Source organism: Doryrhamphus excisus, linkage group LG10 (genome assembly GCF_037039965.1).
Source record: "Doryrhamphus excisus strain RoL-2023G ecotype Guam linkage group LG10, RoL_Dexc_Guam_v1.1, whole genome shotgun sequence".
NCBI classification, from domain to species: Eukaryota; Metazoa; Chordata; class Actinopteri; order Syngnathiformes; family Syngnathidae; genus Doryrhamphus; species Doryrhamphus excisus.
The window spans coordinates 20,051,066-20,072,492 of NC_136366.1; the positions used below are offsets into that span (position 1 = coordinate 20,051,066).

The 21,427-nt window shown below is 41.1% G+C and overlaps 3 protein-coding genes across 3 annotated transcripts in view; 1 reads left to right on the forward strand and 2 right to left on the reverse strand.

Moving 5' to 3' along the window:
* Nucleotides 1-1,960, reverse strand: part of LOC131109421 (matrix metalloproteinase-17-like) — a 48,076-nt gene extending 46,116 nt beyond the window's left edge. The window contains exon 1 of the mRNA XM_058061387.2: nt 1,552-1,960. Within this exon, the coding sequence (XP_057917370.2) occupies nt 1,552-1,707 (156 nt within the window). The 5' untranslated portion in view covers nt 1,708-1,960. The remainder of the gene's footprint in view (nt 1-1,551) is intronic.
* Nucleotides 1,961-4,084: 2,124 nt separating this feature from the next.
* LOC131109411 (centriole and centriolar satellite protein ofd1-like) lies at nt 4,085-6,638 on the forward strand. The gene has a single exon (XM_058061374.2). It carries the CDS (start codon nt 4,085-4,087, stop codon nt 6,251-6,253), a length of 2,169 nt encoding a protein of 722 aa, XP_057917357.2. The 3' UTR covers nt 6,254-6,638.
* LOC131109428 (dynein axonemal intermediate chain 2-like) overlaps nt 6,309-21,427 on the reverse strand; it is a 38,530-nt gene continuing 23,411 nt past the window's right edge. Inside the window, 1 exon segment of the mRNA XM_078794365.1 lies at nt 6,309-6,454. Within this exon segment, the coding sequence (XP_078650491.1) occupies nt 6,309-6,454 (146 nt within the window).

A 21,427-nucleotide genomic window follows, 5' to 3' on the forward strand; every position in this document is an offset into this window, starting at 1 on the left:
CACATTCCAAAAACATGCGACTCTAAATTGTCCATAGGTATGAATGTGAGTGTGAATGGTTGTTTGTCTATATGTGCCCTGTGATTAGCTGGCGACCAGACCAGGGTGTACCCCGCCTCACGGTTAAGTCAGCTGGGATAGGCTCCAGCATACCATGGTGAGGCTAAACAACAAGATTCATGGATGGTATTGAAGTACACAGTATATTTACGTCTATTTGATTGGTTTTAGCATCTTTAATGCAAACAATGTATCAAAATGGACCCCCACAGCTTTCAAAATTACTTTATGCTTTATCCATACAGTAAAGTCTCGTTATATCGATATTCTCGGGAGTCGGAAAAAATACCGATATAACCGGACTATCCATATATCCGATCCTGCGCCGAACTGCATTAAAAGTGGGCGGATCTTTGATATGGCATGTAATTTTCTCCTTGAGTTCATGGATTGCGTATCTAGCATGCTTTTGTACTACAATACATTTTGTACTACAGTAAATAAAAATAAACTTACGCTGTAGTGATTACCGGTTACCGGGACATAATTCACCCCGGAACTATCGATAGGGAAGGTGTTGCCACCCGGAGGGGTAGGCGCGAGGGACGGGTGTTTTCCGCTGTGTGTGCTGCACTCTGGTGGTGGAAGTGTGAAAAATAAAGTTGACTGGAAGCAGCCGTTCGCCGTGTTCTTTTTTGGTATTGAAATCCTTAAGCAAAGATTGATTTAAGCTGCTTTTGTATCGATATAAGCAGACCAAATTGGCTGGCGGGAGATGAAAAGGGCATCGTAGTAACCGGATTATCATAATAACCGGGTATCGTACTAACGGAGCTAATTATATCATAAAGACTAGAAATTTGCCGGGAAATGAAAATAGTATCGTAATAAGTAGTAATTCGTTTTAACCGATATCGATATAACGAGACTTTACTGTATTTGTATTTCTGGTTAATGTTTCATTTTACAAATTATTACAAATAAGAATTTTTGCATTATGTTCCGTTACTGTGCTGAAAACTAACCCAACTATGATTCAGTCATACCATTACACTGCACAGATTACTTTCATCATATTTATGTATGTTCCTCCACATAATAAAGTGCGTGAAATACAGTTTGAACATGCAATTAAGTGTCTTTTTTTAATCCAAGCACATGTTTACACCACATTTACCTAACTAAACAAGGTATATTGCTTAGTTCCGTGTAGAAAATCTGCATCTGTTTGCAAACACTAACAAAAAGTGTGTGTCATGACACATTTGAAAAGCATGACGGAGAAGATGACATATCCAATAAGGTCTTCTAGTCTCGGTCTGTCACCATGTTGGAAGTGAACCTCATGCATGTCGGCAGGCAAGGCAAGAATACACTCCTGGTGTATTTATTGCACAGCCTACATCCCGGCTCTCCATCACCGCATCAACCCCATCAGACCTCCGCTGCTTAACATTCAGCTCAACATTTGCATCCAGCCCCCCCCCCCACACACACAAAAAAGCAACGTTAATCCACCACGAAACTTCTTAACAAATGGAGGTAACTTACCACTCCGGTGTCGTCTTGCTCGGTGGGAGCAGCTCCGCTGAGAGGTAGCAGCCACAGAATGAGCAGCATCTCCGCAGATATAATCCTCATGTGTTTGGAAAGAACAGGAACCGGGCTGGTCCCACTGAACTCGAACAACAACCCCGGCAGTAGCATCCACGGGAGAGTGGAACGTCGGTGTCAAAGAAGCAAAACAGGAAAAGCTCTACCTCACAGTGGAGCGCAAAGACATAAAACACATGAAAACAGGTGGCGAAGGAAGTTAGTTATAATGAGAGAGTAGAGCCAGCGTGGAGTCCGTGAGATGTCGGTCTATCCCACAGCGAGTGGCGCGGGAGTCCCTCCTCCTCGCGACTGAGCAATGGGAGCAGCTGCGTGGGCTTTTGTCCCCGCCAGCACGCGCCTCACTCACCCGAGTGGACCGGAGCGCCTGGATAGGAGAGATAGTGGGGGTGGGGAGCGGGTCGGGTGTCGTTTGACATCGTCGGGAGAAAAAAAGGGTCTGAAGCGGTGACGGGCGGGGAGGTTCGTGGCTGGTGAGGCACCGACTCTTACGGACTTGAAGTCAATACAAGTGGCTCGTTATGACGAAAACAAAAGAAGACATAACCTGGCATAACCTAATTCATGATTGCATGTGCCCTGTGATTGGCTGGCCACCATTCCAGGGTGTACCCGGCCTCTCGCCCGAAGACAGCTGGGATAGGCTCCAGCACCTCCCGCGACCCTCATGGGAAAAAAAGCAGTAGAAAATGAATGAATGAATGAATGAATTAATTAATGATTGCTGATTATTGTCTATATCATGAGTGGGCAAACTACAGCCCGGGGGCCACATCCGGCCCGCCAAGTGTTTGAATACGGCCCGCCCAATCTTTCCAAAGTATTTCATTTAAACTCAACATACAACCTGGCATCATGGCCTGAGCCAACCTTTTGATGGTTTTATCAATTTCCTTTTTTGACATGGTCTGTTGTTTACAAAGTGCTCCTGAAAAAAGGGACACAAGCACATAATAATAATAATAATAATTATTATTATTATTATTATTATTATTATTATTATTATTATTATTATTATTATTATTATTATTATTATTATTATTATTATTATTATTATTATATTATTATAATAATTATTAGAACTATTATGATTATTATAATTATTATATTAATGCTAATTATTATATTAATTATATATACTATTATTGTTATATTTGCATATTTTACATAATAATAATATAATAATTATTATTTTAATGTTATTGTAATTATTATAATATTTTATTATTTTTTAAATATTTAAATATAAATATAAAATAATAAATAATAATAGCAGATTGCATGACAATTTTACAGATACAATAATACCAGGTGGACTGTTACGTGTAAAATATATAGTCTGCCCCCCCCCGTGTAAATTTTGTCATATCAATGCCTCAAAAAGTCAAAAAGTTTGCCCACCCCTGGTCTATATCATTGTTGTATTATTGTTGGACCAGTCCAAAATCAGCTGGGATAGGCTCCAGCATACCTGCGACTCAAGTGAGAGTAAGCAGCACAGGAAGTGGATGGATGGATTATTATTATTATTGGTACATTGTCTCATATTGTTATATTTATATACTGAATTTCTTTCAAATAATTAATAAATGTTCGTCCCGGGTTTGATTATAATCATAATAATCAATTTTAAGGCAAAAACATAAAATCATTCAATCATGTATTCAATTAAGTTGCCGTAGCAGAAGTCCAAAAAAAACACACAGATTTTATCAAAAAGAAAAACAGATTTAAAAAAATTGATAATAATTAAAAATAACAATTAAAAAATGTCAACTTGGATTTCTATCGCTTATCCTCACAAGGGTTGCGAGGGGTGCTGGAGCCTATCCCAGCTGTCTTCAGGCAAGAGGCGGGGTACACCCTGGACTGGTGGCCAGCCAATCACAGGGCACATATAGACAAACAACCATTCACACTCACATTCATACCTATGGACAATTTGGAGTCGCCAATTAACCTAGCATGTTTTTGGAATGTGGGAGGAAACCGGAGTACCCGGAGAAAACCCACACATGCACTTGTAATGCAGATGGCTGAGGGTGGAATTGAACTCTGGTCTCTTAGTTGTGAGGCCTGCGTGCAGCCGATTCAAGACTTAATTTTCAAAAAATTTGATTAACACAATTCTAAAAATAAAACAAGAAATTACTGTAATTTTCTCCGTTTTCTACATCAGTTAATGGCAATAGCTTCAGATCACTATCCTGTAACCCCTTACCAAGACCCTCCCCTGCCACAAATAATGCAGAGAATGTTCTGCAGTCGCCATGGGAACAACAAGCTAGTGTACAAAACTTTATGATGCACCTCACGTTTAATGTCTTTGATTCCTATGAGGTCACATGAAAAAAAAATAAGCAACTGCAAGCTTCTCATTCCACCACTATCATCCAAATCAGGCTGATATTTCTATATATACATAATTTACAAGCCACACCCTGAGGACCAATCAGACTGGACGCTCATGATGTTCTCAGCCAATGAGGATGCTTTGTCTTCAAATGATCTGAGGGAGAGGCTCTACAAAAGATTTAAGGATAAGGGAGTGCAAGAAGCACTCAAAACCCAACTGCGCGCTCAACTAATCAAGGACTTAAAACCTCCAGCGTTCACTGGAGACCCAGATCCCAGACCAGCTCCTGTGAAAGCAGACTCTCATTTGCTCTCAGCTTGTAACTGCATAGTCGCTGATTATCTTCACAGCTCCGGGTATGAGTACACCTTTTCTGTATTCCGTCCTGAAAGTAACCTGGACGCAGGGAATATTTCTAGGAAAGAGGACCTTCTCCAAGTTCTTGAAATTAGCCCTCACTCATCACTTTACAGATGTCTTCTGAACGATCGAGGGGTTTTAATGAACATTCTGACACACGTGACACACTATCACACACCTCGTCTTTCCCGTGATGCTGCCACTCAGACAACGGGTGACGGGTCGCCTGTTGTGACGATGGAAATGACTGAAAGGGAATGTGCAGACAGCAGAGAGGGCGACCAGGTTTTATTCCGTTCCGACATGGATGCATATAAAAAACAAACCGAAATGCAGATGCAGATGCAAGTCGATGTTAAAATGCAATATTTCAAAGATGTTGAACTTGCCAAGTTGAGGATGGAAGTACAAGTTACATTTCAGGAGGAATTTGATAGACTGAGACAAGAACTGGAAATGATCTATGAAATGAAGGTGAAGAAATTAAATGCTAAGGAAAACGACCTGATAGACCGATTGAAGAAACAAGAAGAAATGAAAGAAAACAATGTTTTCATCCAGAGACAAACCTTGCTGAAAGAAAGGGAGGCGGTGCAACATCGAGGAAATGAGCTGAGGAGGCAAATGGAGGCTCTGGAAGGCACTTGTAGAATACATGACGAAAAGGTCAAGACCGCCGAGGAGTTGCTGAGGAGGAGAGAACTGCTGGTGAAGATAATGGAAGACACGCACAACCACAGGCTGCAGACTGAACTCTCCAAGAATGAGCTTGACTTAAGGGAAGAGTACATCCGAAGAGGCGAGAAACTCACCGAAAGTGAGCAAAGAAATGTCCTGGAAACTATGCACGTCCAAAAAGACTTAGCTGCAATTAATGCCAAAGCAGAGGAGCACAGAACAATCCTTTCAGAGGTGAGACGGCTGCGGGATGAACTGAACTCTGCGCAGCAGAAGACCTCGGTGCTCAATCAACAGAAAGAGCAATTGGAGGAAAAATTGGAGCGCATGAGTGACTATCCCAGATTAAAAAGTGAGAAAGCACAGCTGGAGGAACGGGAGCGGCTTCTCGAGACACAGTTGGAGGACTTACGCCGAGAGAACCAGCGGCTTTGCGTAGACTTGGAGATGCCGTCAAAAGAGCATCTGGCCTTGCAGATGGAGCTCCAGAGGCTCCAAAGTGAACACGGAGTGGAAAAAGAAACATTCAACAATGAGAGGCAGTTTCTGCACGCTCAGCTTTGGCTCGAGGTAAAGAGGTGTGATCAGCTCAAGGTTCAGCTGACAGAAAGCGAAGAGAACTTGCAGTGGTTGACTGGTCATGTTGAGAACCTGAAGAAACGTCTTGATCAAAATCAAGAATTCAAAAGACGTCACCAAGCCCTCTTCAAGTCCTCTTGCTTGGGGTCGGATTTACAAGATAACAAGGACCAAACCATGCCAACATGGGACTCATGTGGGCGTAACGCTCCCAAGAAGGCGCTAGAGACCGACCCCGGTGCTTGGATCCTTCGACTGCAGAAGGAGGCGGAGGCCTTCCAAGACGCCTACAGAAAAATCCTGGTGGGTTTTCCTTCACATTATCTGGAGACAAACATTTCTGATCACCCGCACCCATCCCTGACCAGCCAATCTAAGATCTCTCCTGACACCAGAAAGATCTTGCAAGGGGTTCAGCCAAAAGATCCTAAGCAGCAGTACTGTGGAATGGTCACAGAGAATAGTCACTGGACTGAACCCAACTTTCAAGATGAACCTTCATTCAAAGATCTGTCCTTCCCGTCATGGTCTAGTAATGGTTACTTCCCCTGTGATGCCCAAAAGAAGCTGTCCACTGCATGTGATCTTTTTTTCCGGCTCAGTCCTCCTGGAAGTCCTCTTCACAAGAGAAGGACAGATGGCAAAAGAAGTGGTTTTGTCCTCTGACAGGCATCTCCCTTCTGTACCCAATCTATCTAAACTCCCGCCTAGTGCCCTACATCTACACCCTGAGATCTCTCCAGAGACTCATGTTGAGATTTTCCCTGAATCCCAACACATCACAGGTCATCTCCTGGACACCCTCTGTTCCGAGGAGGCACCTGGGAGCCTCTCTGTTCCCAAACCTCACGCTCCTCTGGAGACACACTGGACCAAACAGCAATGACACGATTCTCAAGGGAGTTTGTATTGTAAGAAGACAAAGAATCTGAGGAGCATAGCTGGCAGAGAGCGAAAAGAGAAAAATGTAGGCAGAATAGGGGACGTCATACAGAGACAGCGAGAAGAAACGGAAAGACTAGAGAAAGACGAAAAGGCGGCGAGAGCAGACAAAGCCAGAGTCTGAAGTCTCACCTAAAAATCCATTGGAGACGTGCGTACATGAAGATTATTTTGAAAAAGCAAAAGAAGCAGGATGGCCATGAGCAGAAAACTAAGAGGACAAAAGCAGAGGTTGAGAAGAAATAGGTCAAGTGTTTCTGTGAGAAGATTAGCAATAGCATCGGAGGAGATTGTACAGGCGGAGACCGTTTCTGGTGAAACCACTGAAATGTTCAGTATTGACATTCTTGCAACATTTTATTGCACACTAAATAAATAAATAACAGAACTGTATCTAAACAAGCAGTTGACTGACTCCTTTTATGGATTACTGTCCAACTGAATCATGGACTGTACCAACCCAATGGGTGGAATTGGCATCAATGAAATTAATACCTTTTGTGTGTTCTGGCTTAGGGATGCTTTATTTTCCGATGAGTGCAGGGTAATTGAAAGTTTTATCACTTTTTTTTCTGGAACCCCAACACCGTTCTTACAAGAAATAAGCATCAGCATCACAAAACAATAATCCATAATCGTGTCATTCGTATTCGAGTCACAAGATTTTGTCCCCATTCAGAATGTTCACGAAGCGGAACATCAAAAACGTGCACCAGATGATTGCAATTAATTTTAATGATACTATCACAAATGCGCAGTGCGGTTATAACGCTGACTAATTAAAATGGGAAACAGTGAGGCACCCAAAAGTTAAATAACATCAAATGGGTACACATATCACAAGTGGAACAACTGTAGGCTGTATCTACGTATGTATGTATAATGCAAAGGCCTTTTATGTGTAGACCTCATTATTTTTCTATTTCCAGCATTACTACAATGCGGTACAAATAATGTGCTGTATTGCACATCATATGGACACTCGTATCATTTTCATGAAAATTGTTGCACTGTTCGATCTTAAGGAGGTTCTAAGTAGAAATGCAAAAAAAAAATTAGCATGGAAAAAAATTAAGTAAGCTATTTTTGGAATTTATTCAATATTTTATATATATATTTTTTAATGTATATATTTTTTTCATTTTTATTTATTATTTTTTATTGAAACAAATTTGTCTGAATATTTTTAGCTAACCATTAATAATTTTGATAAATGAGGTAAGCAAGCTAAATATTATGTGTTTATTGAAAAGCATCTGTTTTTTTCAACCTCCTCTAGGGGGGTCTCGCTCTATTAGATATGACCTTGACAGTCCTAGGGTGGTACACAAAGACTCTCCCACAGACTTACTAATTTTATAAACACCTTGCTGGAGGAAATGATCCGTTCTAGTGATGACCGTGCCTTCTTAAAATAACAGATGAAGCCTGTATGTGTCCCAAATGAAACACAGCAGATGTTCTTGGTTTGGATACTGGCAATGTGAAAAAAAAAAAAAGGTCAGCCAAAACTGAGATATGAAATGGAAAAAGTTATTTTTGAGTACAGATATTCCAAAAATAGACGACACAAGGACCCAAATGAGCCTTGCGTTGTGTGGCTTTGTGTTTACGACACGTTAAATAAGGAGAACATCTGCTCTACATTATACAGAATGAACATCAGCATTGTCATTAAGTGACTTTCAAGGTCATTAGCATCGCAGCAGACACATTTTCGCACAGATGAGCCTCTAAGATTGAACAAATTCTGGGTCAGCCTTTGAATAGTTTCCGTTGCTCAGAGAAAATATACATAAAGTACGTATACATATGTCAGGCCAAAATGCTTACGTTTTTGATTCCAAGTGCTGATGCACATGATGGAAGAGATTTGTATTCCTCCTGAAGCCATGCATCATAATTGCATGCTGGATCATAAATATCTAAAATCGTAAATCTAATTTCTGCTTGTTGATCCATGACGTCAATGACATTACAAGTTAAGTAAATGGTGAAGGGTGGCCCCGCTGAGCACGAGTCCTATAAGTAAATAAGCCGTTTCACAGCCTAAATTGGATTCATTGGGTTATAATGAATGGTTCATTAAAGGTTCCAAACGGTACTGCTCTGGTAGTCATGTTTAATTCATGGCTTTTTCCAACCGGGCTCTCCATATTTCTACACGTGTGGAACGCGTATTGATCGCGAGGTGGGATTAATGGTAAAACTGTGATTCAGTTCTTGATTAAAGCTGTGGTTTATGTAATGTCAAGCTGTATAATTACCTGTTCAGCAGGAACCTTTACATCTAAGTCCGAATGTGGGTGACATTTTCTGGAAAAGTACATTTCTTTGAACTTGGGAGTCTGCGCCATCATCCTGTGTGACCTTCGGAAAGGATGATGACAGTTTGACCCTAGAAAAGAGGATATCTATTGACGCGATATTTCCAATGAGGAGAAAGGGTTCCATACAGACCGTGCTTGACCTTGGAGGTAGCTGCACTCCATATTCTTCATTTCTTCATCTTTTAAAAGCTACTGTATGTGCCTCTCTTCAATCCATGTTAATCATACTGGAGGACAAACCTGATGGGTCCTCCTGCTCACAGCCTCAGTGAAAATTGTGTTCTTGATTGGAAGTGACCTCCTCAAAGTCCGCCCGAGGCTCATGTCTGTCTGCTCAGTGGTAATCCCGACGTCCCCGCATGACAGAAAGCACACCATGAATTAAAAGAAGCTTGTCGAGATGCTGCATTCCTACACCTTATTTCAACAAGCATTGTTTTGCTATATCGGGATATGTGAGAGGCTACTTGTACAGTCCAGTGGTGCTGTGGTCATGACAGTTATATAAAGTGGTGCACCACGGGGGGTGCAGCCGAGCAATGCATCATGGACCGACTCTTCTGATCATTCTGCTGCCTGGCATTCTGGCTGTTTCTCTTCTTTCCACTTTGCATCCAATAAGTTCTCACTCTAATGTCCTTGTGTGTATATTATACATATGCATGCATTGTCCTTCTCTTTAAGACAGTTTTCATTGCATTTCTATCTACTCTAGCCATTGTAAACTTCTCAGAATAAATAAAAAAATTAGAGATGATACTGGCTACCGGTTCTTGTGCTGATATTTATATCCGTGCGTGACTGAGACCTCATCAAACTGCACCGTGCTCCACAGAGCAACAAAGCTTGCTAGCTCAGTGTGTCTGTGTTCTAGAATTATTTCCAAGTTTTCCCTTCCGATTGTAGATATGCAATTTGCAAAGACTGTAAAGCGGGGGTCTCAAAGTCAATTTACCTGGGGGCCACTGGAGCTAGGGTCTGGGGAAGGCTGGGTTTTCCCCCCCAAAAAAACGCATTTATTAAAAACAAAAAAATATGCAAACTTTTTCAGTGCTTTGGTTCCGATTTTCTACAATAAAAGCTCTGATAAAACATTCCACTGTTCTCAAATATCTTACTTTTTATTTTTCTGCACAAAATAAGATGAAAAATAAATAAACAAATCAAGAATAAAGAAAATCAACCAATCAGTAATAAATAAATATAATAATAATAAAACGGCAAATAATAAAAACTTATAGTTGGTGGGTAGACAAATTATTTTTTTCAGATTAAAATGAACAAAGCATTATTAGAGCCCTGTAGACATGACAAAACACGACTATAGTCACATTTATACTTTTTTATTTACAACATATTTCGCAACTGCAGGGTCTTGAGACACATGCTAACTCGCAAACGAGAGAGCTAGCGACCTAAACGGTAGCCTTCAAGTTATTTCCTTTAAACTTAAATAGCCAAAAACTTACCACTTCCACACGGATAGGGAGGATAACTTTTAACAGTTATTTAACCTTTAACATGAACATTAATCAAACGTAAACATTTTTTCTGGGTACATGATACCATACAGCATCCATATCAAATTTGCGCGGGCATCCATATCAAATCCATACCACATTTGGCCCGCAGGCCGCGTGTTTGAGACCACTGCTGTAACGCACCATTTGTACCATTTTATTTATACTTCTAATCTATGACCATGCCTCTGGAGCCACACACAATGTGACACAGCACATTGAGCGCTCTAAACATGAACTAACACTCCTATAGTCAACTTTACACTCATAATATCCAACATAGTAGACATAATAAGACATCCATCCATCTTCTATGGCGCTTATCCTCACTAGGGTATGCTGGAGCCTATCCCAGCTGACTTCTGGCGAGAGGCAGGGTACACCTTGGACTGGTCGCCAGCCAATTACAGGGCACATATAAAGTCAACAATTAACCTAGCATGTTTTTTGATGTGGGAGGAATCCGGAGTACCCGGAGAAGACCTACGCATGCACGGGGAGAATTTCCCTTGTGGATCCATCTAAGTCATTATGATGATGGAAGGGGTTTATGTGGGTCAAACAGCCAATATTTGCATTATTAGGAAGAAAACATTATCAAGAGCTCATTTCTGTTAAAATAAAACCACTTCCCCCCGTTTGTAACGTCCATCAGTCCAGTTCAGGCTCGTTTAGACATACGCTGAAGCATATAATGCATAGTAGTAATTCTGCCCAATGGAAAAATACCGTATGGCCTTTTATATCTTAGCAGTGAATACAATAAGAATGCAATGTTAACTATAAAATGCAATATTTAAGAGACAGTGAAATTTGCCTCTCCCATATTTTTAATTGAAAAGATGATTTGAAGATGAAAAACAGAGCACAATAGAGTAGGTTTCCTTTAAAGTTTTTTTTCCCCCTCCTGATTACTAATTCATAGCAACATAGATCAGATGAATGCTCTCTGCTTTGAGATTTAAAAATATTCAATTCCCCCTCTTTGATTCCTCTCTTAAATTAACATTAATGGAATCATCCGAGCGGAAGTAAACAAACTTCACAGCATTTCCAAAGCAGACACAGCTCATTTCCCGCTGATCCGTCGGAATCAAGATTGCAGCTAAGCAAGTTGTACTATTTAACTGAGGAAGTCCTGAATGACGAAGGAAACTAACAGAAGAAGTACAGTAAAGTCTCGTTATATCGATATTCTCGGGAGTCGGGAAAAATATCAATATAACCGGACTATCCATATATCCGATCCTGCACCGAACTGCATTAAAAGTGGGCAATAATGCACTCGACATTGTTCTATACTATAGAACTCTATAGTATTCTATACAGAAGAACCAACTGCGTTTGTGGTTTGTGTATAGAATCTATACACACGAGAGAAACCACGAACGATAAAAAGATATCTGAATACAACACAATTAAATACATGTATTTGTACGCTTGTGTCTTCGTTGGAATAGGTGTGTATGCTATGTCAGTTGGTTCTTCTGTTGCAGGCATGTGTTTGGCCAGCTATGTGGGGCGGGTTGAGCATGACCTGTGAACCAGGAAGTGCGGGAATCGGTGTGTGTGCTGCGCTCTGGTGGTGGAAGTGTGAAAAATAAAGTTGACTGGAAGCAGCCGTTCGCCGTGTTCTTTTTTGGTATTGAAATCGTTAAGCAAAGATTGATTTAAGCTGCTTTTGTATCGATATAAGCAGACCAAATTGGCTGGCGGGAGATGAAAAGGGCATCGTAGTAACCGGATTATCATAATAACCGGGTATCGTACTAACGGAACTAATTATATCATAAAAGACTAGAAATTTGCTAGAAATGAAAATAGTATCGTAATAAGTAGTAAACCGATATCGATATAACGAGACTTTACTGTAAGTCGCAAACTCCGCTCACTACCTGCAGTTTCCGGTACCAACCATGTCAGATTCATTAGAGGCTCATTGCAGCCCCATGATAGGCTACTGTAATAATCTAGTCCAGAAGTCATAATGTTAGTGCCCATTAAGGGCGTAGTACTCACACTAGGCCGCCCTCCCTCTCCTGGCCCCCGCTGGCCTGCGCTCACACTGAGCATTCAGTTTGCTTTCAACTGCTTTATTGCAGTAACTTCCCTGCCTTTGTGTATTGCTATTGTGGAGGTGTTGGCTGTCATTGACGTGATTCAGTACCAAAGATGCATTTATACGTTTTTATAAACCCAAATGCCCGATCCCAAAGACGTATTTATATGTCTTTTACATCATGCTAACAGAGGTTCAGACACAAAAAATGCACCACAAGAATTTGATGAGACCTCGTCATGGTTCTTTTGCATGTTAAAACACACTCAACAGCAAGGAGCAGGTGGAAGAGCATGGAGGAGTGTAGCGTACAGGAGGTTGCACATTGTAGGGAATTTTAATACATGCACATGCACAGTTTAGTTCCGAATGTCATTCATTCATTCATTCATTTTCTACCGCATATCCTCTTGAGGTTTGGTGGGGATGCTGGAGCCTATCCCAGCTGTCTTCGGGCGAGAGGCGGGGTACACCCTGGACTGGTCACCAGCCAATCAAAGGCACATATAGACAAACAACCATTCACACTCACATTCATACCTATGGTCAATTTGGAGTCGCCAATTAACCTAGCATGTTTTTGGAATGTGGGAGGAAACCGGAGTACAGTAAAGTCTCGTTATATCGAAGTACTGCTTATTACGATACTATTTTCATTTCCCGGCAAATTTCTAGTCTTTTATGATATAATTAGTTCCGTTAGTACGATACCCGGTTATTATGATAATCCGGTTGCTACGATGCCCTTTTCATCTCCCGCCAGCCAATTTGGTCTGCTTATATCGATACAAAAGCAGCTTAAATCAATCTTTGCTTAAGGATTTCAATACCAAAAAAGAACACGGCGAACGGCTGCTTCCAGTCAACTTTATTTTTCACACTTCCACCACCAGAGCACAGCACACACCGATTCCCGCACTTCCTGGTTCACAGGTCATGCTCAACCCGCCCCACATAGCTGGCCAAACACATGCCTGCAACAGAAGAACCAAAATAAAGTTGACTGGAAGCAGCCGTTCGCCGTGTTCTTTTTTGGTATTGAAATCCTTAAGCAAAGATTGATTTAAGCTGCTCGACATTGTTCTATACTATAGAACATTGTTGACATTGACATTGTTCTATACTATAGAACAATGTCGAGTGCATTATTGCCCACTTTTAATGCAGTTCGGCGCAGGATCGGATATATCGACAGTCCGGTTATATCGATATTTTTTCCGACTCCCGACAATATCGATATAACGAGACTTTACTGTAGTTCCAAATGTCGAAAATTTTAAATAGTTCATGGTGTTATATTTGTAAATGTCAATGTAAATTATACTTGAAATTTACCTGTTGTCAAAAAGCTGATTTTCTCCTATAGTTGGGAACTGATATTTTCCTGAAACTTGCCTACTATGTTCTCCTGCTGATTACGAAAGAACTGAGAAAGGTACAAAAGGTACAAACAGACTATTTTTTTCTGATGAAAAACAGGAGTCTAATCTTCTTTTGGTAGGTTCCGTGTTGATATAGTCATAGGACACAATATTCTGTACGCCTGAAATGACAGAATCGACTAAAATGACCGGTACTTACTGATAATTACTGTAAATTAGAGCACTGCATGGACTAATCCAATACGTGTTTTACATTAGCCTCGAATGAGCTTTTCACGGCACGCTGTGACATGAAACCCCATTTGTTTGCTCTTTTTTCTATGACAGCGGTGAACCACAAGATGAAAAATCAATCCTTCATCAAATCTCAAGGATGTTCAGTATTGCCATTCCAGCATGGATTACCAGTAAAGAAAATAAGAGAGGAGTGAGTTTGCTGCTGTAGGCTGGTGAAGAAATGGTGATTGAGCTTGGGACTGTTAGGATGCTTCACGCCACCTCAGCAAATCACTTGTGTCTGTCAATTAAACAGAGTGCTTTTATTTAGTGGGTGTGGGTGCACTACGCCAACAATGGGCGTGTGCCCCGCTCATTTTGTTAATGCTACTCTTTAAAAAAAAAAAAAATAGAGTATAGAATTGAGCAATTATCTGAATGGAAAACTCACATGTGTGAACAAAGACATACAGAAGATAAAGTAACTGTATGAAATTGAATCTTATTTGACCACAATTCAACATTTGATGGATGGATTCCGCTTTCCCTGGTATCGTTTCTCCATAACTGCAATGTCCTGGTGGAATTGTTCAATGTCCATCTCTTACTTCTCCACAGTTCTATGGAAATAAATCAAGATGGGAATGCAAAAAGTGACATTCATTCATTTTTACCGCTTTTTCCTCATAAGGGTCATTGGGGGTGCTGGAGCCTATCCCAGCTGTCTTTGGGCGAGAGGCGGGCTGGTCGCCACCCAATCACAGGGCAGGACAAACAACCATTCACACTCACATTCATACCTATGGACAATTTGGAGTCGCCAATTATGTTGTGTGTTGTGTGTAATGTTTTTGGAATGTGGGAGGAAACCGTGCAAACTCCACACAGAGATTGTCGAGGGTGGAATTGAACCCTGGTCTCCTAGCTGTGAGGTCTGTGCGCTAACCACTAGACCGCCGTGCCGCCCCAAAAAGTGACATATTGCAGCAAAAGGCTTTGCAGGACTTCCGGGGTTTTGCCACCAGCTGCTTATAATGATCTGCCTGGTGGTTTCTAAGAAATTCTGATGCAAAATCAATTTCAGTCAATTATCGGAATGTGTGACCTACACAAAGAAAGATTTCACACTTTTGGTCCGGAACCAGCGTTAATTTGCCAAGCATAATTCAAACATACCGACTGTGTCCTGAATCTTTGCCACCCAAGCGAGACCCAGAAGTGACACCGACTGCCTCCGGGTCACGTGGTTGCCACCCAGCAATTAACCCACCACGCGTGTTTGAAGACTGTTGGAGGAAAGGAGACTGCTGGGAGAAAAACTAAGATCACACAGCGGTGAAGCAGACATGCTAACCACTACATCAACTGTGAACTAACTCGCAAAATCACGTCAGTCAATTGTTGGACTTCTTATGAACTCTGACACACCTCCGGATAAGGAGATGCTCGTTTGTCGCCTTTGTACTTCTGACAAAAAGATGAAATGTCTATGGAACAGTGATGACCCCTTTTTTTCCATCTCTTGTCTTTCTTCGTTCAGTCGGTGCAATCGGAGGCTGAGGGAACCTGCATGATGATGACTGGTGGAAAAGGAGCGGCCCATCACATCTATTATTCAGAAAAGCATGTGTGAGCAGCTGTTTCCAGCCTCATTAGACCAAGATCACACCAAGACATGTGATACAATGGTCCATATCTGATCTCTCTCTCGCACACTTTCTGTGCACATAGAGGCAATTTGCAGTCGCTGCAGGCCATACAACAAAAAAGAATAAATGATTAAAGTCTTTCTGATGGTGCTGGAAAGCAAATATCTTAGGAAGACATTTTTCCAAAAGCTGTCCCAGTCGACGCAAGGGAGGGAAGGAGATTTGCGGCATATTGAAGAATGCCTCCTCCACCCCCACCAGGTGATTCCCATAATGCCCTACCCTGTCGCTCACACTGATTTAGTCCCTAATTAAAGGATTTCGACAGCTGGGGTCAGGCCACATAAATCAAATCAGTTGTCTTTGCAGCTGCAAAGTTATCAATATTTAAAGGAGCTCTATCAGGAGTTTTTTTGATTGATATTATATATATATTATAGTACGTATTTTCTACCGTTATCCTCACGAGGGTCACTGGCGGGGGCTAGAGCCTATCCCAGCTGTCGTCGGGCAAGACCCACCCTGGACTGGTGGCCAGCCAATCACAGGGCACATATAGACAAACAACCATTCACACTCACATTCATACCTTTGGAGTCACCAATTAACCTAGCATGTTTTTGGAAAGAAAAAAAACCCACACATGCACGGGGAGAACATGCAAACTCCACACAGAAAAGGTGGAATTGAACTCTGGTCTCCTAGCTGTGAGGCTTGCTCGCTAACCACTTAACCGCCATGCAGCCCTTATAGTACTTATTTTTAAATAAAATACTTTCATTAAATTTCGCCTAGAGCACACGCCCATATAAGGAACCCCGCCTATGTGTGACATCACACACGTCCAGTTTTGCCACTCCTGCTGAAACGGAGCGTTTTAGCCATTCCAAACTTCTTCCAAATGCTCATCATTTGAAACATTGGCATGGTTTAACACGAGAATACAACATTCTAACTACATTTGAAGAGCTTGCAACCAAAAGGCGCTAAATCCAATTTTCACTAAGTTGCATGTTTTTCATGAGTTTAATAGACCTCTGTCATGTGTATCCAAATCATATATTTTGGTCTTGAAATCATTTTAAAAATATGAAAAAAAGTGATATGAAATTTATGCTTTCAACCAAAAGGCGCTATTTCCATTTCAGATTTCAACCAAAAGGAGCTAAATCCCTTTCTTTATTCTTTATTCTGATTGGCCCAAGTTTCCCATCTATTGATAATCTGACCAATCAGAGAGAAGAATACAATTGGCACTGCACATACAGAAAGCCAGTATCAGTGCGCATCCTGTTTTGTTTGTGTACATTAAGTACACGTATGATAGTTACAGTATGTTATGCAATTCAGGAGAACACAAATTGTGTTTTTACAGTATTCTGTAACATGGAAGTTTTTTTTACGCCATAAAAGGCATGTCTCTACCTTGACACCTCCAACTTTCATGAGAAACATTATTTTACTTGTACTAAAAAACATACAATGTAAAGAGTTTGTAATGAGATGATTTTTGTCACTGTCACCTTCATGGTGCAGTCAAATATGAGCACTGCTTTTAATCACATTTTTATTAATTTAATTAATAATAATTATTTTGTATTGTATGTTGAGAATGGCTTCTGTGTTGTAATTATTTTATTAGCATAGCACATTAAAGCACCTTACATTCTTTTACAACAATGCCATTGAAGAAGTTAAAGGTGACTTCAAATTTATTTCAGCCAAAAGGCGCTAAATCCATCATTTCAGCCAAAAGGCGCTAAATCCATCATTTCAGCCAAAAGGCGCTAAATCCATCATTTCAGTCAAAAGGCGCTAAATCCGAAAAAAAAATTAATTAAAAAAAATATATAAAATACATGGTGTGTGCAGGATTTTTATAGCATGCATTTTTATGACCTATATTGATAGCTCTTTCATTTGCAATATAGACTTGATGACCAAATAGATTGATATGTGCGTAATTAAAAATCATTGATTTTCTCGAAATCAGTCAAAATGGATTTAGCGCCTTTTGGTTGCAAGCTCTTCATTTATAGCTCAAAAAATGGAAATTTTGACTCCCATCATGTGCATTCCACTCATGGTTGTTTGAATCGCATCACAGTGTTTTAGGTTGTTTTTTTTCTCAGTGCACATTTGGGGTCTTGTTTTTGCCCCACTGCACATGAGCCAAGTCCTTTAACTAGATTAATTTAAAGGAGTGGATGAAGATGGAAGGATGGCAATTGCAGTAAAGGAGGGAGGTGGGGGAGCAGCAAGGAAAGGGACACAACAGGAAAGGCTGAGTGGATCTTCTGGCATTTTGTCCCAGAGCTGAGTTGTAGATGTTTGAAAGTTGGTGCAAGCGAAGGCAACTTTTAAGCAGCGTGATAATCCAATTAAGTGAAAATGTAACTAACAAAGGATCCCCTTCTCAAATCCTGAGTATAAATCCTTTCTAAGATATAATTAACTCAAAGAGGGTATAATTGCTTAGCTCAGCAAATCGGAAATATCCCACTGGATGAATGAGTGATGATTTGGTATATTCTGTCACATATCTAATGAATCCTATGCACATATATAAGTTAATGAATACCTCTCTATGAGTGTGTTACGTAACTCTGCATATGTACTCATTAGACTGTGCACATGTACCTAATGAAGTGTCCCATGTGGGGGTTGTCCGCAACTGTAGGTGTTTTGTCCAATTTGCCGCAGCAATGGATAATTACTGAAGCCATTATGAATTATGAATGCTTTGATTGAGTATCTGGCCATAAAACATGCAAAAGGCCCAACTGTAAATTTCTTCCCGCCTGCCTTGTTCCCCATGTCCACTTGTGGCTTAATGAAAATGGAGGTATTTTATGGCAGCTGAAGGCGCTGAGTCTGTTCCCAATCGTTACACCGTGGAAGTAGTTACGCTTGGTTTGTTTCTATTTGAGCTTCGAGCGCCTCTTGTGTGCGTGTGTGTGTGCGCACGAGAAAAGGGTGTAATACATCATCTCTTTTGTCAATGTTTCTGCACAGCTCTGTCGGAAAAAATCGCCATGATTTAAAGGTTTGAGGGATTAGTGGTGACATTTTTATATCATGAAGCAAGGAGGAGGGTTTTGCTCTTTTTGCTTCGGGACGTCATCTGCGGGAAATGAATGAAGGACGTTTCTGCAGGAGTCTCTGCAATACGGGGAGAGGTCGGGATAGGTCAGTAAAGTTGGCTTCATGAGGAATTTGGAAGGTGAGCGACGACAGCAGACGTATGTTCAGTCAATTGGATTGGTGATATTGCAACCGCGGCTGCACGGTGGACGAGCGGTTAGCACGCAGGCCTCACTGCTAGGAGACCGGAGTTCGATTCCACACTCGGCCGTCTCTGTGTGGAGTTTGCATGTTTTTTCTCCGGGTACTCCAGTTTCCTCCCACATTCCAAAAACATGCTAGGTTAATTGGCGACTCTAAATTGTCCATAGGTATGAATGTGAGTGTGAATGGTTGTTTGTCTATATGTGCCCTGTGATTGGTTGGCCACCAGTCCAGGGTGTACCCTGCCTCTCGCCCGAAGACAGCTGGGATAGGCTCCAGCACCCCCGCGACCCTGGTAAGGATAAGCGGTAGAAAATGAATTTATGAATATTGCAACCACTTAAGATATCTTACAATACAGGCAATCGTATGTTAAGCAGACATTGAGGTGATATGGTGATAAGTCAGCCCCAGTTTTTTATATGGTGCTATAAATGGTATTTGATCGCATACAGTGCATCCGGAAAGTATTCACAGCGCTTCACTTTCACTTCACTACATTTTGTCATGTTACAGCCTCATTCCAAACTGAATTAAATTAATCTCTTACCTCAAAATTCTACACAAAATACTCCATTATGACAATGTGAAAAAAGGTTTTTTTGACATGTTTTGAATTTATTAAAAATAGAAAACAAAAAAATCACATTTACATAAGTATTCACAGGCTTTGCCATGAAGCTGAAAATTGAGCTCAGGTGCATCTTTTTTCCACTGATCATCCTTGAGATCTTTCTACAGCTTAATTGGAGTCCACCTGCAGTAAATTCAGTTGATTGGACATGATTTGGAAATATAATAACTGTCTATATAAGGTCCCACAGTTGACTGTGCATGTCAGAGCACAAACACCAAGCATGAAGTCAAAAGAACTGTCTGTAGACCTGCGAGACAGGATTGTCTTGAGGCACAAATCTGGGGAAGGATACAGAAACATTTCTGCTGCTTTGAAGGTCCCAATGAGCACAGTGGCCTCCATTATTCCTAAATGGAAGACGTTTGGAACCACCAGGACTCTTCCTAGAGCTGGCCGGCCTTCTAAACTGAGCGATCGGGGAAGAAGGGCCTTAGTCAGGGAGGTGACCAAGGCCCCGATGGTCACTCTGTCAGAGCTCCAGCGTTCCTCTGTGGAGAGAGGAGAGCCTTCCAGAAGGACAACCATCTCTGCAGCAATCCACCAATCAGGCCTGTATGGTAGAGTGGCCAGACGAAAGCCACTCCTTAGTAAAAGGAACATGGCAGCCCGTCTGGAATTTGCCAAAAAGCACCTGAATGACTCTCAGACCATGAGAAACAAAATTCTCTGGTCTGATGAGACAAAGATTGAACTCTTTGGTGTGAATGCCAGGCGCCATGTTTGGAGGAAACCAGGCACTGCTCATCACCAGGCCAATACCATCCCTACAGTGAAGCATGGTGGTGGCAGCATCATGCTGTGGGGATGTTTTTCAGCAGCAGGAACTGGCAGACTAGTCAGGATAGAAGGAAAAATGAATGCAGCAATATATAGAGATATCCTGGATGAAAACCTGCTCCAGAGCGCTCTTGACCTCAGTAGACTGGTCATGTACCTTGACCATATAGACAGTAGACATTAGCACACAGCCAAGATCTTAAAAGATTGGCTTCAGAACCACTCCGTGAATGTCCTGGAGCGGCCCAGCCAGAGTCCAGACTTGAATCCGATGGAACATCTCTGGAGAGATCTGAAAATGGCTGTGCACAGACGTCTCCCATCCAACCTGATGGAGCTTGAGACTTATTGCAAAGAAGAATGGGCAAAACTGCCTAAAGATAGGTGTGCTAAACTTGTGGGATCATATTCAAAAAGACTTGAGGCTGTAATTGCTGCCAAAGGTGGATCAACAAAGTATTAAGCAAAGGCTGTGAATACTTATGTAAATTTGATTTTTTTGTTTTCTATTTTTAATAAATTCAAAACATGTCAAAAAAAACTTTTTTCACATTGTCATAATGGAGTATTTTGTGTAGAATTTTGAGGTAAGAGATTAATTTAATACAGTTTGGAATGAGGCTGTAAAAAAAAAAGCGAAGCGCTGTGAATACTTTCCAGATGCACTGTATGTAGGACCTCATATTTTGGTACATTCTTAAAGCAAAAGTAAAGTTAAAAAGAAAACTGCATTGCCCATCATCCACAATTCTTATGAGAGACAAGAACATGTCTTTCCCTTTTCTGTACATTCTAAATAATGAAAAACTGCTAGCGCAAGGCAGCTAATAATGCATGTAATGGGATTCACCATTTTTGCAAATAAAGTCCTTTCAAAGTCTTCCAAAAAACCACCAACAATGTTCCATGTACATGCATGACCTGCATATTAACCAAGCTGTAGCGACATTGTCATCGGGGAGCTAACACCAACTGCTACTGGATCAATATTGTGGTGACTTGGGTTGGTGGGAAAAAAAGTACAATTCTTGGTATCCTGT